Here is a 14,256-nt window from a genome sequence, read left to right as displayed (position 1 = left end):
TTTCCAAGAAGCGCCAGGAGAACCAAAGCGGAGGAACCCAGCGCCCTTTCCAACCGCTGCCCCCGAGTATGGGTTACACCCAGGGCTCAGGGCCTCACTCAGCCCGGCCGCTACCTCACACTCCGGGCAGGCAGGCGCCCAGCAAACGGAAGTCAGAGCCAAAGCTCCTCGCGGATCTCACGTGGCGCTGCCCCCACGGCTTGGCTGGGACGGCGAACAGGGCGGTGCGAGGCTGCGGGGCGTGGCGCCTGCTGCGCATGCGCGTTTAGGGGCGGAGCTGCAGGGCGGGGGCGCCTATTGGGTGAAAGCGGTAGGGGGCGTGTCCATGTTTCAGGGAAGGGTGGGCCCAAGCTTCAGGGCGGGGCGAGGCTGGGAGGCGGGGCTGGGGGAGTAACCAGGCTCCGGGGCGGGCACTAGCTGCGCGCTCGTGGTGGGGGCGTGGCGCACAGCGTGGTGGGTGGGCCCTACTTCTGCTGGTTCCCGGCCCGGCCGGAGGCTGGCGGAGCTCCTCCCCACCTCGGTCTGTGTCCCCTCCCCTCCGGCCGTTCCTCCCTCCCTACTCTTCTTCCTCGGTGAGGCGCTCCTCCCGCGGGCAGGCAGCATGGCGGCGGTGGAGACTCGGGTGTGCGAGACCGACGGCTGCAGCAGCGAGGCGAAGCTCCAGTGTCCCACCTGCATCAAGCTGGGTATCCAGGGCTCGTACTTCTGTTCGCAGGTAGCCGCCCGCTGCGCTCCCTCCTCTCCCCTCCCGCCCTGTTCCGGGGCCGCGCTTCCTCCTCCCGACTCCCGAGACTCCGCCGTCCCGACTTCGGGCCTATGAGGGGCCCGGGCCTCGGCTGCTGGCCTCGCGGCGTTCGCGGAGGCAGGACGGGCCGCGCGAGCCGGGGCGGAAGCGGACCTGCCCGGAGTGTCCGGGCTGTACCTCAGGGCGGGTTCAGGCCGCGCATCATCTGCGGGCAACGGCGGCCAGGTGTGTGGGCAGGTAGGGACGCGCGGGAGCCCTCAGCCCGGTGTTCCTCTAAGCCTCTGTCGCGCTGGGCAGGGGCTGCGGGCCCGCGTCCGCACTCCGGTGCTTGTGCGATTCGGGACGGAAGAGTCCCGCCAGGCTTGGGGTGGGGGCGGTGGCCTCGGGACGGCCGGAGTCCTTCAAGAGTGACGCTTCAGCCTCATTTCTTTGTGTTTTACTACTATGCTTTGACATTAAAACAACTTTGTGTATGGGGATGGAGAGGGGTCCGTGTAATGTATTCTTTTGCTTTGGCACCTCAAATTATTTATTTAGAGAACCTTAAGTTAAGGGGATGAGTCACTCTGTTGCTGAATTTCCTACGAAGTGTGTAAAGGACAGTTCCCTTGAAGGTTATGCCCTGTTGTATTTTATTACGTTTTGTGCAGTGGACCAAACCCAGCATTGGATGGGGCCCACACTGAAGTGTGTGTTTACTGTACAGTATTTGTGTTCTGTTGCGTTTCGAGACCCAGAATAATGGCAAGGCAGCAATAGTTCGCCTTTAGTTACTGTTTGTTGATGAGAGGCATATAAATATTCAGGTAAGTTGGCAGGTTTCTGGGAGAAAGGAGTGATCAGGAGTCAAAAGACTTTGCTATGATCCTTTCCTTGCCAGTTCCTGTGAGATCTTGAATAAGTCAGCTTAATTTCTGAGTTCTGATTTTACCCGGTAGGACAGGATATAATTTTCCTTCTATATTTCATAAGGTTGCTCTGTGACTGAATTTAACGTATGACCTTAAAGTCGGACAAGTTAAGACCTTGTTTTTTAAAGGATTCCAGTACGGTTTAAATGCTGATTAAAAAAAGAGCCTGGTGTGGCAGCATACACCTTTAATTCCAACATTATGGAGGTAGAGGTTAACTGACCACTGTAAGTTTAAAGCTATCCTGGTCCACATGGTGAGTTCCAGGTCAGCCAGGACTACATAGTGAGACTGATGTCTGAAACAACAAAAGAGGATAGATATATGAAAACAGCAAATACAAATAAATATTTTCAAATATAAAATACATGCGAAGATAAATGTAAAATAAAATGAGAATCCTTACGATGGAAATATTTGTAGATAAACTATACCAAGAGATTTTAGCTGGTCTGCAGGTCTTGTTTTCAGATAGGATATGATCCTTGACCTTCTAGGTATCATTTAGAAAAAGTTGCACATGGAGAAGTGTTGCTTGATCTAAAAATAACATTGGGGCTATCCACATGCAAAACCTGGTGCAGATCCCTTTGGTTAACATTTTCGAATTCTGATTTGCTGAGTTCTTTGTGGGACCTGGACCCAGAAAAGGTTTTGCTATGGAAAATTGTGTGCCATTTGAGTAGGATAATGCAGGTTATATACACTGTTGAAAATTAGGTGGTGTTTTTTTTTTTTTTTTATGATATATGGGTTAATATACCAACACTTTGAAAAGCTTGAAAGGTTCAAGGATACCGTGTTGAAGCATAGGTGACATTCAGTTATTAAGAATATTGAATTGTAGTTGTGGAAAAAGATGCTTAACCAAACACAGGATTTGTTGAGTATGGTAGAATTGAGTGGACTCTGTTGGATTCTATGGGTGTGTTACTACTATTGTGGTTTCTTCTGTGGTCAAGCATATCCAGAGTCCCTCTCTTGCTGTCTTCATTCCTCTCACCTCCTAGTTTTTAACACTTGTCACTGAGTCAGTTGTAGCAGTTGGTTTTCTCCACTGTAGTTCCTCACTTTGTAAACAAACCACCTCCAAACCAACCAGACAAAATCTTTAATTGAAGTTATTTTTCCATAGTTGGAATATCCTTACACCAGTAATGGGGTTCCCATTGCTTTCAGGATTATACCCCACATTTGGGTAGCTCTCAGTCTAGTCTTATTCTCTTGCTTACAGGCTATGCTTTTACTCTCCTATCCAAAACATCATCTATTGTTGGAAATCACAGCTATTCCTTCAGCCCAGTTGAGACGTGGGTCAAGTCTCTTAACTTTTCCTAAACCCATTTTCCCAACGGTGTTGAAGCTGAGGCTTTTCCTTGCCACTGGTCCTGTTCTTTTCGGAGGAGTCTTTTGTCTTCCTCTCTCTCCTCTATACCCTAAGGATTGGCCAGCTTGTCTTTGGAAACAAACCAAACTATAAGACTCTCCTAACACTGTAGCATGTTTATAACATTATTTTAATGGCCTATAATTATTTGTTAGAAAACAGTGTCTTTCAATCAGAAGGTGAACTTTAGGAACAAACTAGCTTGTTCACTACCTTATGCTTATTTTGTAGTGTTGTACTTTGTATGCAGCAGGTGGTCACCACATTCGAATGAATGAATAGATGTCTGAAAAGGGAGACTAGAGGGCTCCCAATGTCATCCTTTACTGGCTTTGTGACTTTGGGCATGTAACTTCTCTAATTTCATTTTCTTTTCAAAAGGGGACCACTAATAGTTCTTGTCACGTGGTTTTGATGAAGATGAAGGTTGAGTATGTAAAGCACCAACCACACAAGTAAACTTTATAACATACAACAACTCATTTTATTGTTGTACTGTGTTTTGTCCTTTAAAAGGTAGGAATATTTATTTCTGAGCTGGTTTTCTGTTTTGTTTTGAGACAGGGTCTTACTCTGTGGCCCTGGTTGGCCTGAAACTCACAGAGCTCTACCTGCCTCTGCCTCTTGAGTGTTGGTATTAAAGGTGTACTCCAGGACTGGAGAGATGGCTCAGTGGTTAAGAGCACTGACTGCTCTTGAAGAGGACCTGGGTTTTATTCCCAGCCCCACATAGCATCTAACAACCGTCCATAACTCCAGTTCTAGGGGATCTGATGCCTTCTTCTGACCTATCTGGGCATTGTACGACATGGGTGCTCTTACACACATGTAGGCAATACACTCACATATAAAATAAAAATAAATAAAAAAAATTTAAAGGTGTACTCCATCATATCCAGCTCTAAGCTGTTTAATTTAAAGAAGTTATGGTCCTTTAAAAGGATGAAGACCTTAAAGATACTTAAAATCTAAATACTTAAATTTAAGTAAAAGATGCTTAAATCTAACTTTCCCAAAGTTCTGATGTCTGAGTGTTTTCTTACTATATTAATAGTTTATACAACTTGTCTTCAGTTGTAAGAGGTTTGAGGTTTGAGGATGGAGGCTGACATTTTTATTTTCTGTAGTGCCTTGTGGCACATAGTAGGCCATCAGTTCATTAAAGGTGAAAGAGAGCAGGGGTGTGGTGGCGCATGCTTTTAATCCCAGCAGAGACAGAGGCAGGTGGCAGCCTGGTCTACATAGCAAGTGTCAGGCCAGTCAGGGCTACATATTGAGACCCTGTCTCAAAAAACAAAAAGGCAACAACAAAAAAGAGGAATGTGCCTGCTATGGAAAGCAGAATTCAGCATTTACATTATTTTTTAAAGGATAAATACTGTGCTAGGCAAAGATGTCCATTAATTAATGTCATTTATTACTTATGGTTGAATTTAATTTTTCAGTTCTTTTGTTTTGCTTTTTTTTCAGGAAAAAAACATTATTATTATTATTTTTTACTTTGATCTGTTCATTACATTTTCTAGCACACACATTTAACTCATTACAGCTTACATATTGAAACAAGTAATAGCGTAGATTAAATTTGGCATTTTCTCCAAGTGGTCACAATATACAGTATCTGAAGAAAACAAATATATTTGCCTATTATTTAATGATACAATTCGTAATATATGTTGACATAAATACAATATAATCTACTATGCATGCGTGTGCGTTTTCATGTGTGTGCAAATCCAGAGTGCCACGTCATGTGTTGCTCCTCAGGCACTACCCACTTTGTGGTTTTAGATTTTTGAGACAGAGTCTCCTTGTAGCCCCAGCTGGCCTGGAACTCACTATGTAGACCAAGCTGGCCTTAAACTCACAGAGATCTCCTTGCCTCTGCCTCCTGAGTGCTGGGATTAAAAGCACGTACCACCACACCCGGCTAACTCCTTTTTTCTTACACTAAAACATTTTAATTGTGTTGTTTCAGTAGTTAAGTCCACAGAAAATTTTTGGTCAAGTTAGTCACTTTTCTCATCTAGTTGACCATGTCGAATTAGAGCTTTACTAGGGAAAAAGGTTATTTGTCTATGGGTAAGACCATCTGCCTTCTCTGCTTCTACTTTGTTCCACCTATTGTTTCATTTTAATGCTACCTCAAACTTGATGTCAGCCAAATGAAATTTCTGCCTTTGAAATCCATCTGTTGAAACCCTTCTGCCACTCCACGTGTGTATTTTTTGTATATTTTTAATTGAATTTTTGTGTACTTCATATAAAACATCTTAATCACTTTTATACCTCCTCCCCATCTGCACTCTCCATACCCCTCCCTCACTGGAGTTCATGCATTCTTCTGTCATTTATAGTAAGGCCTTTTGAGTCAAATTAGTGTCCGCTGATGTCCCTCAGTGCAAGGTCATCCACTGGTGTCTAGTCAGCCTATCTAGAGTCACTCCCTTAAAGAAGATCTGTTCCCCCTCACCCAGGAGTAATTAGCTGTCAATAGTTCTTCGTCCAAGGTTGGGGCCTACTGCCCATTTCCCCAGTTCTATACTGGGTTTTTGTCTGCTTGTGTTTGCATGGGTCTTGTGCATGCTGTCACCGTTGCTTTAAGTTCATGTGATTAAAATCCTGGGAGCCTGTAAGAGTTTGTTTCCATATGGTCATGCACCTCCTCCTTTGGCTCTTAAATCTTTCTGCCCCCTCTTCTGCAATGGTCCCTTAGCCCTGGGTAGGTGAAGTTTAATATTGGAGTCCTGTTCAGGGACCCACACTCTGCAAACTCTTATACTCCATGCTTTGACCATTTGCAACCTTTTGTGCTTGTTGCCCTCTATTGCATAAGGGAGCTTCCTTGATGAGAGTTGAGAGATGCATTAGTGTTCTCTCTCTACTCCTTGTTTCACTATGTTCCATGAGCCTTAGGTGTAGAGATTCCATTGTAGATATGTCACTTAGGGTTGGGCATTTCACAGACACTTATTCTCTGTGTGTGACCAGTTGTGGATCTCTGTAATAGTCTCTGTCTGTTGCAAAAGAAACTTTGATGAGTGGTGACTGGTATATTTGTCTGTAAATATAAGGATCCATATTTAGCATATAGTAAGAAATTACATTTGTCTGTGGATGTGACAGCCTTAGGGTTTTTTCTAAGATCTACGACCTCTCCAGCCATGTGTATCTGGCAATGTTTACAGTACCACATGTGAGTTGGCTTTAAGTCCAATTAGGTAGCTGTTGGTTACCCTCAAGATAAAAGTGCCACTAATGCCCCAGTGTAGTTTGCTGTGCTGGTCATTGTTGTGGTTATTAGGCCTTAAAACTCGGGTTGGACCATCGATTGATGTTCTCCCTCAGCAGCTTACATAGTGTCCTCCAAAACTATGAATCTAGTCTTCAGGAAGGAGGCTTCTAGGTCAGTTCCAACTCCATTGCTCCAAGTCCTATGTCTGAAGTGTGTCCTGTCTTCAGCAGTAGGGTCTTACCTTCAAGTTCTGGGAGGCACTCAGCGGCTGTGGCAATAGCCTGTAAAATTTTGGGAGTCTTGGGACTACGCTGACCAACAACTTGAAGGGAGATTTCTCCTATCAGCACTGTTTCTTGTTATATAGCCTTCAGCTGCACACATGCATTTAGAAATACTACATGTGTAATTTTTCAGTAGACCATGGAACTAATACATTTCTCTCTGGTTCCCTACCTTCAAATTTGAAGATCCCAAATTTGAAGTCATTGAAAAACCTCAGTCAGTTCGGAAGGAATAATGTAAAAATTGTCATGAATAAGTTGTGTGTGAGTGCACCCATATCATGCATTGCCTGTGGAGGTTAGAAGGGCATTGGATGCCCTGGAACTGGAGTTACAGATGGTTGTTAGCTGCCATGTTGGTGCTGGGAACTGAACCTGGGTCTTCTGCAAGAGTGGTCAGTGCTCTTGACTACTGAGCTGTCTCTCTAGCCCCTGTTTTTTTTTTTATTTTTTTTATTTTTTGAGACACTCAGAGATCTCCCTACCCCTGCCTCTGCCTTTGCCTCTGTTGGGATTAAAGGTGTGCTCCACCTAACCTGGCCCAAGAATTTATTTTTATTTTTTCTTTTTTGTTTTGTTTTTAGACAAGGTCTCCTGTAGCTCCAGGAACTCACTGTATAGATCAGGCTGGCCTAGATCTCACAGACATTGGCATGCCTCTGCCTCTGCCTCTGCCACTGCCTCTTGAGTGCTGGGATTAAAGGTGTGTACCACTGGACTGGAGAGATAGATGGCTCAGTGGTTAAGAACACTGACCTTGCAGAATCCCAGCACCCACATGGCAGCCAACAATTGTCCATAACTCCTGTTTGAGGGGATCCAGCGGCCTCTTCTGTCCTCTGCGAGCATTATACCACACAAGGTGCACTTACATATATGCAGGCAATACATGTATACACCTAAAATAATAATAAATAAATAAAAAAAAGGCATGTACTACCACTCCTGGCCTGGAATTATTCTTTTTATTTTTATTTTTATTTTTATTTTTTTGAGACAGGGTCTCCCTGTCGCCCCAGTTGTCCTGGAATTCATTAGATCACAGAGATCAGCCTGCCTCTGTCTCCCAAGTGCAAGAATTAAAGGCGTGCGCCACCACGCCTGGCTGTATTCTTTTTCTTTATTGCATTTTCTTCACATTGCTTCAGAAAACTTAAAAATTGCTATAAGTTATGGGAATTTGGCACTGTCAAAGCTCATAAGCAAAAGGATGGGGTGAAAGCATAGAAAGGCTATGAATTTTGTTTTTTAAATAAAAATAATTTTTTCAGGGTTTGGAAAGATGGCTCGGCAGTCAAAAACTTTTGTTCCTTCTACAGAAGACTGGGATTTGGTTCCTGGCACCTATATGGCGACTCAACCCTCTGTAACTCAGTTCCAAGGGATCTAACCCCTTCTTGCTCCTTGGGTACCAAGGAATGGACTTGGTACACAAACATACAAGTAGACAGACACTCAGACACAGAAAATAAAAATAAACTTAAACTGGGTATGGTGGTGCAGGCCTTTAATCCCAGCATTTGGGGCAGACTCAGGCTGATCTCAAGAGATAGAAGATCTGCATAGTGAGTTTCAGGCCAGCTGGGTCTACAGGGAGTCTCAAAACACCAAACAACAACAATCAAAACAAACAAAAATCTTAAGAAAGTTTGCAGATTCTTTATTGTAGAAAAATAGAAAATATAAATGGAAGCAATTAGTTACTCAGAAATTTCAGAGAACTTTTTGGTGTATATTCTTTTAAACATTTTTATATATTCCGTACATTTATGTTCATATTTTTATTAGGTTTTTATGAAAACAGCACCATAATAGTCATAGCCTTAGGGAGATTTTTTTGCCCTTATGTTTTCTTTTTTTGTTTGTTTGTTTTTTGGTGTTTTTGAGACAGGGTCTCCCTGTAGCCCCAGCTGTGCTGGAACTCACTGTGTAGACCAGGCTGGCCTTGAACTCACAGAGATCCACCACCATGCCCAGCCGAGGATAGTTCTTATAGTGTAGTTAGTGGCTCATTGTTTTGAGGGCTCCCTGGCAGGCACTGGGTTTTGGAATGAATTAATACTTATGTTACAATAGAACTTGTGAAAGAGTGAGTATTGTTTGATTGTTGAGTAGTTAGAGTTGTACAGATAAACTCAGAATTACCATTTTTGGAAGCTGAAGGGGTATATGAAGTAGAAGTATACTGTTCACTTGGTTGTGGGTTGTTTTTAAAAACGTTTTAAAACAAGGATTTTGGTCTTTTTTTTTTTTTGGTGAGTCTTTTTCAGATTTGGTACATTTGCAAAATTTTCTTCGGTCTCACTAAGTTTGGGAGGAGCAACAGACATACTTATGTAAAAGCACATACTCAGGTTAGGGTGTTGTGAGGGAGCAGTTGTGGTGTGATAACTGCCTCTTAGTAACAAGGAATTCTTTTCAGGATTAATGGCAAATCCTTTGGGTAGATGAGATAGAGGCAGGGATATGATGCAACCACTGGACTTTATAGTACAGTTTTAGTGTAGTAATTGTTTTCTGCTTGATCTTGAATCTTTCCTCAGTTCACAGCTTTAACAAAGCGTTCTTCTAGTCATGCTTGGGCAGGTAGTGCTCTCAGCCTAACAACCAGAAGTATTTATTTTGATTTCTTTGTTAGTACAGCTCTTGTTTCTGGCTGAATAAAGAATTAAACACACAGTAAGCCAGCCTTGCCTTTTTTAATATGCATGTTTGGCAGCTGTAATTGAACCTCTGAGAAACCCTATGAAATGTCCTCCATGCCATGTGCTATAAATAAGTTCTCTCTTGTTATCTCCAGTAACCTGTCTTACTCCAAGCCTAGTAGAGACTTCCTCCTGATATACTAGAGCTGTCCTTTGTCATTTGGAAAGCATTCCTAAAACTGGCATCAGCTGGCATCTGCTATAGTCTGGTGTGGCATTTGTCTGGCACGAAGCCTCTGAAGGGTGGTTAGGGTTTGAATGGTAAATGAAATTATGACTTTTGCAATTTCCCTTACCGCTATCAAATGAGAGGCAGCAGGCAACTTCTCTTTATTACAAAACTGTTTAATGATTCTACCTTGGTAGGTACAAAAGGATGGTCCCTTGCACCAGATTCTGAAGATAACTATGTCTTACCCACTAAGTTACAATCTTGAATCATTCTGTAAAATAGGTGCTGGAGTGCTGTTAGGTTTTAGACATGGCACCATGGCAGCCTCTCCCCCACCCTTCCTCCTCCTCTGATAGAGATTTCCTTTATTACTGATTATTTTGTTTATTGGTAATAGAGATGGATTTGGCCATTTAAATCCTGATAACTTTGTAGTGTTCACTACTAAACAAACGGTAGAAAAATATTAATACAGTGATGATGAATAATTTAGTATTGCTTTTGAATTAATATTTTTATCTATGTTTTTGATGTCGAGGAAAAAAATTGATAATTCGTGCATGGGCTCTAAAAAAGCATATAGTCAGTGCCTGTTTACTTACTAGCTTCTTTTTAAAATTAAAAAAAAAAATTTATGGTTATGTGTGTATTGCCTGCATGTAGGTAAGTGCACTAATGTCATGCAGTGCTGGTGGAGGATAGGAGAGGCTGTCAGATCCCCTGGGACTGGAGTTACAGGCAGTTGTTAGCTGCTATGTGGGTGCTGGGATTTGAACCCAGATCTTCTGCAAGAATAGCCAGTGTTCTTAACCACTGAGCCATCTCTCTAGCCCCATTTACTAGCTTCTTTAAAAGAATGTTAGCAGGAAATAGCTACAAACAGAAGGCCCTGTGTTCCTTACCTAACAGCTATTCCATAGCCTGAGTTTTGTGTTTATTTTTCATTTGCCATTTATATATTTGATTGCTTATTAATGTGTTATTTTTGTTTTAACATTTTTGAATTAAAATTTTTTTGATTCATTTATTTTTGTTGTATATTGTATCGGAGTATTTTGCCTACTTGAATGCACCAACATGTGTGCAGTACCTGTGAAGGCCGGAAGATGTCACTGGATCCTCGAACTGGAGTTACAGATGAATGTTAACCACTATGTGTGTGCTGGGAACTGAACCTGTGTTGTCCACAAGAGCAGCCAGTGCTCTTGGTCCTGGAACCGTCTCTCCAGCCTGACACTTTTGAATTTTTGTAGGTGAAACCTTGTTACACACTGTAACCCTGTGTAACTTGCTTTTTGCTTGATACTGTCTTCCTGAGATTCCTCTATAGTGCACATATTTTAGTGCTTTGTTTTCATGCTCTCTAGTATTCCAGTGAATTTATTCATTCTTTTGATAATGGAAATTTGAGTTGTTCAAGATTTTGGTATTATAAACAGTGCTTTAAATGCTTTTGTAACTAATTCCTGATGCTTGTGTACAAGGGTTTCTCTTGAGTATGTATGTAGTAGAAAAATACTTGGGTCATAGGATCTAGCTTTATTTTGATGGTACCAAATTGTTTTCCAAAGTGGCTGAATCTGTATACTCATCATAAAGTTTGTGTTTCACATTGTGGCTAGCACTTGATATTGACGTTAATTTTTTCCCCCATTCTGGTGTTTGTGTAACTTGTGAAATAGAACATTTGTTGATTTAGAATCATTTTAAAAGGTTAAAATGTCCTAAAGTTGTTTATTATACTTATATAGATAGGAAGCACTTAAAAATACACATAACAGCCGGGCGTGGTGGCGCATGCCTTTAATCCCAGCACTCTGGAGGCAGAGGCAGGTGGATCTCTGTGAGTTCAAGGCCAGCCTGGTCTACATAGTGAGTTCCAGGACAGCTGGGGCTACAGGAAGACCCTGTCTCAAAAAGACAAAAAAACCCCAAAAAACAAAAAAACAAACAAACAAAAAAACCACATAACAAGAGGGTGCTAATGGAAGTTACAGATGAGTTTTTTTTAAAAAAAAGTTTTGAGAACAGGGTCTTACTATGTAGCGCTGGCTGGCCTGGAACTCACTATGTAGACCAGGCTGACCTGGAACTCAACAGAGATCTGCCTGCCTCTGCCTCCTGAGTGCTTGGATTAAAGGCATATGCCACTACACCAGGCCTATTTAACTGTTATTATTTAAAGATTTATTTTATTTTATTTATATGTATGTGTGTGTGCACATATGTATTTCATGCAGGTGCCTGTGGAAGACATGAGGGTGTTGGAAACCTAGGAACTGGAGTTCAGGTGGTTGTGAGCCTCATGTTATGGGGTCTGGGAACTGAATACTCTCCAACTGCAATTAGGTTTTTTTTTTTTTTTTTTTTTTAAACAAACAAAACATAATTCTTCTGTCTGTGAGTTTTCTTAATCTAATAGATGTGTGAAACAGTAGTATTTGCCTCTTAAAGTTATTAATAGAATTAATACACAGTAAGTGCCAACATCTATGATTGGTAAAAGTGTTAGTTTTTATTCCTTCTAAACAAAAGTAGATTCACTGACTTACATTATATATAGCTATATAGTTTTGTAAGTTATTTTTTGTCATTAGTTATTTTGACAGTGCTGAGACTAGAACCCAGAGCTTTGTGCATCCTAGAGCTCCACCCTTGAGCTGCACCCATAACCCAACTTAACTTTTTGGGGGCAGTATATGTTGATTGTTAGCTTTACTATCTATCTTAACTTTTTTTTTCTATTTATTTATTATCTATTTGTATGTGTATGTGCCATGTTTTGTTTATTCATTCTTTCTTTGATAGCTGGTTGAGCACGGTTATAGGGTTATAGCCCAGCATGAGTTCTAGCTCAGGTCTCTGCTTTCTGGTTGGCTGCTGAAATGTAAGCAAGCTACCTTAAACTCCTGCTGGCCCTGTAACTGCAGCTGTTCCTTTCTCACCATCTTCTCCCCCTGGAGCTCTGTCAGATACCATGAGAAAAGCACCCAGCATAATGAAGTCACTTTTAGACAGTTGTACTAACTACATGTCTGTTATAGCATGCCAGTGACAACATTCCTGAAGACTCCTTTACTATTGCTGTGCTGTACTAATAGAGAGACATCTGGGAAGACTCAGGGATTGTGTAGGCATGTATACTGAGGGCTAGGCATTAACAGTCCCTTTTACATTGCTGACTCTCCTCAAAGGAATGGGGAGGAACTCTTTTATGATACTGGGGATCAAATCTAGGTCCTAGCACACACATCCTAGGCAAGTGCTCTTGCCTACAGTGGAAAGGAATTTTTTTTTGTGTTGAGCAGTTATCAGCCATAATGTTAAGCTGCCAGGCTCCATATATTCTCTGCCCCACTAATTGAATCCTCTGAGCAGTCCTTTAAGGGTAGTAGTATTTTTTAAATTTAATTTTATTATTTTTATTTTATGAGTATTTGTGTATTGCCTGCGTGTAGGTATAAGTGCACCCATGTCATGCAATGCCCGTGGAGGACAGAAGAGGCTGTCAGATCCCCTGGAACTGGAGTTAATAGACAGTTGTTAGCTGCCCTATGGGTGCTGGGATTTGAACCCGGGTCTTCTGCAAGAACAGTGTTCTTAACAGCTGAGCCATCTCTCCAGCCCCAAGGGTAGTATTATTAAATACTTCCTAGTGTTCTTCACAGTAAAGAAATTGCCGAAGGATCAGTACTGTTCTGAGTGACTGTGCTTTAGAGGGAAACCAGTCTTTATCCCTTTCTAGCTCTTCTGTCCCCTGGTGATGCTCTTTGTTAACTTGGCTAAACAGGGATTGAGTATACAGAAGATTTGCCAAACTGGAGTGATGAAATTTGGTTCCATCCAAGGTTGAACACAGTCTAGAGTTGGAGGAAAAAGACTTAGTTTTTAAAGCCTAATATTCCCACTCAGGTTCTAGGAGCTGAACTGTTAGGTAGAAATGTCAAATGTTAGTGAACATCCTGTTTCTGGATGTGCCTCTCCTTGCTCGGTGAAATAATAGCCTCACTTATGCAGAATTTGCTTTCTTCCCTTAGCTCTTCCTCCTGACTCTGATCTTATTCTTTGAGTTCTTACAACACTGTGTAGTCTCTGTTGATGTTTACCAATGTTCATAGTGATATTTTGCAGTTTGTCTCTAAATCTTACTCTGCAGCTTCTCCTAACACATATAAAATATTTTAAAGTTGTTTTTTTCTGTTTGTGAAAGAAATTCATGTTTTAATGTCTCTAGGGACCAGGATCTACAACAAACATTAGGTAGGTATTCAAGATACATTCTTCTAAGCTTTCTTTCCTGTCCCCTTCCCTTCCTCCTTCCTTTTTGTTTTGGGAGCTCAGGCTATCCTTGAACTGAAGATCCCCCTGCCACAAAGAGATTATAGGTGCATACCACCACGTCTGGCTTTTAAAAACAATAGACGTAAGATGTACTTGATTCTAAATTTAGTAAACTGGGGTCGGGGTTATGGCTTTGTAGTAGAGTGTTTAGTATGCCTGAAGCCGTGGGTTCAATACTCCCCCTCCCCCAAGGTAAGGTACCAGAATAGACGAAAGCAGTTTGAAGGATTCTATAATTGTTTTGTAGAAGTTGGCCACATTTTCAGGATTTAGGTTAATAATTAGGGGACACACACACACACACACAGACACACACACATACACAGACATATTATGGTACAGTTTGAACATGTAATTTATCAAATCTCATTACTGAAGTACTAACTTTTGTTAAACACCAGGTGTTTTTAGTCAGAATACTGTACTGGTATACAGAGATATGCAGAGATGTATTAAAAGTGTATTTGAGATATACT

General features: G+C 41.8%; 1 protein-coding gene across 2 annotated transcripts in view; it reads left to right on the top strand.

Annotated features, from left to right (window-relative positions):
* The first annotated feature begins 508 nt into the window (after positions 1-508).
* Metap1 (methionyl aminopeptidase 1) overlaps positions 509-14,256 on the top strand; it is a 47,428-nt gene continuing 33,680 nt past the window's right edge. Inside the window, exon 1 of one of the 2 annotated variants that reach the window (XM_029560231.1) lies at positions 509-715. In XM_029560231.1, coding sequence (XP_029416091.1) covers positions 602-715 — 114 coding nt within the window. In that variant the 5' untranslated portion in view covers positions 509-601. The remainder of the gene's footprint in view (positions 716-14,256) is intronic. The other variant, XM_008826178.3, reaches the window with a different exon arrangement.

Source organism: Nannospalax galili, unplaced genomic scaffold, assembly GCF_000622305.1.
Source record: "Nannospalax galili isolate Female #2095 unplaced genomic scaffold, S.galili_v1.0 scaffold189, whole genome shotgun sequence".
Lineage (NCBI taxonomy): Eukaryota > Metazoa > Chordata > Mammalia > Rodentia > Spalacidae > Nannospalax > Nannospalax galili.
This window is presented reverse-complemented; position numbering and strand designations above follow the sequence as displayed.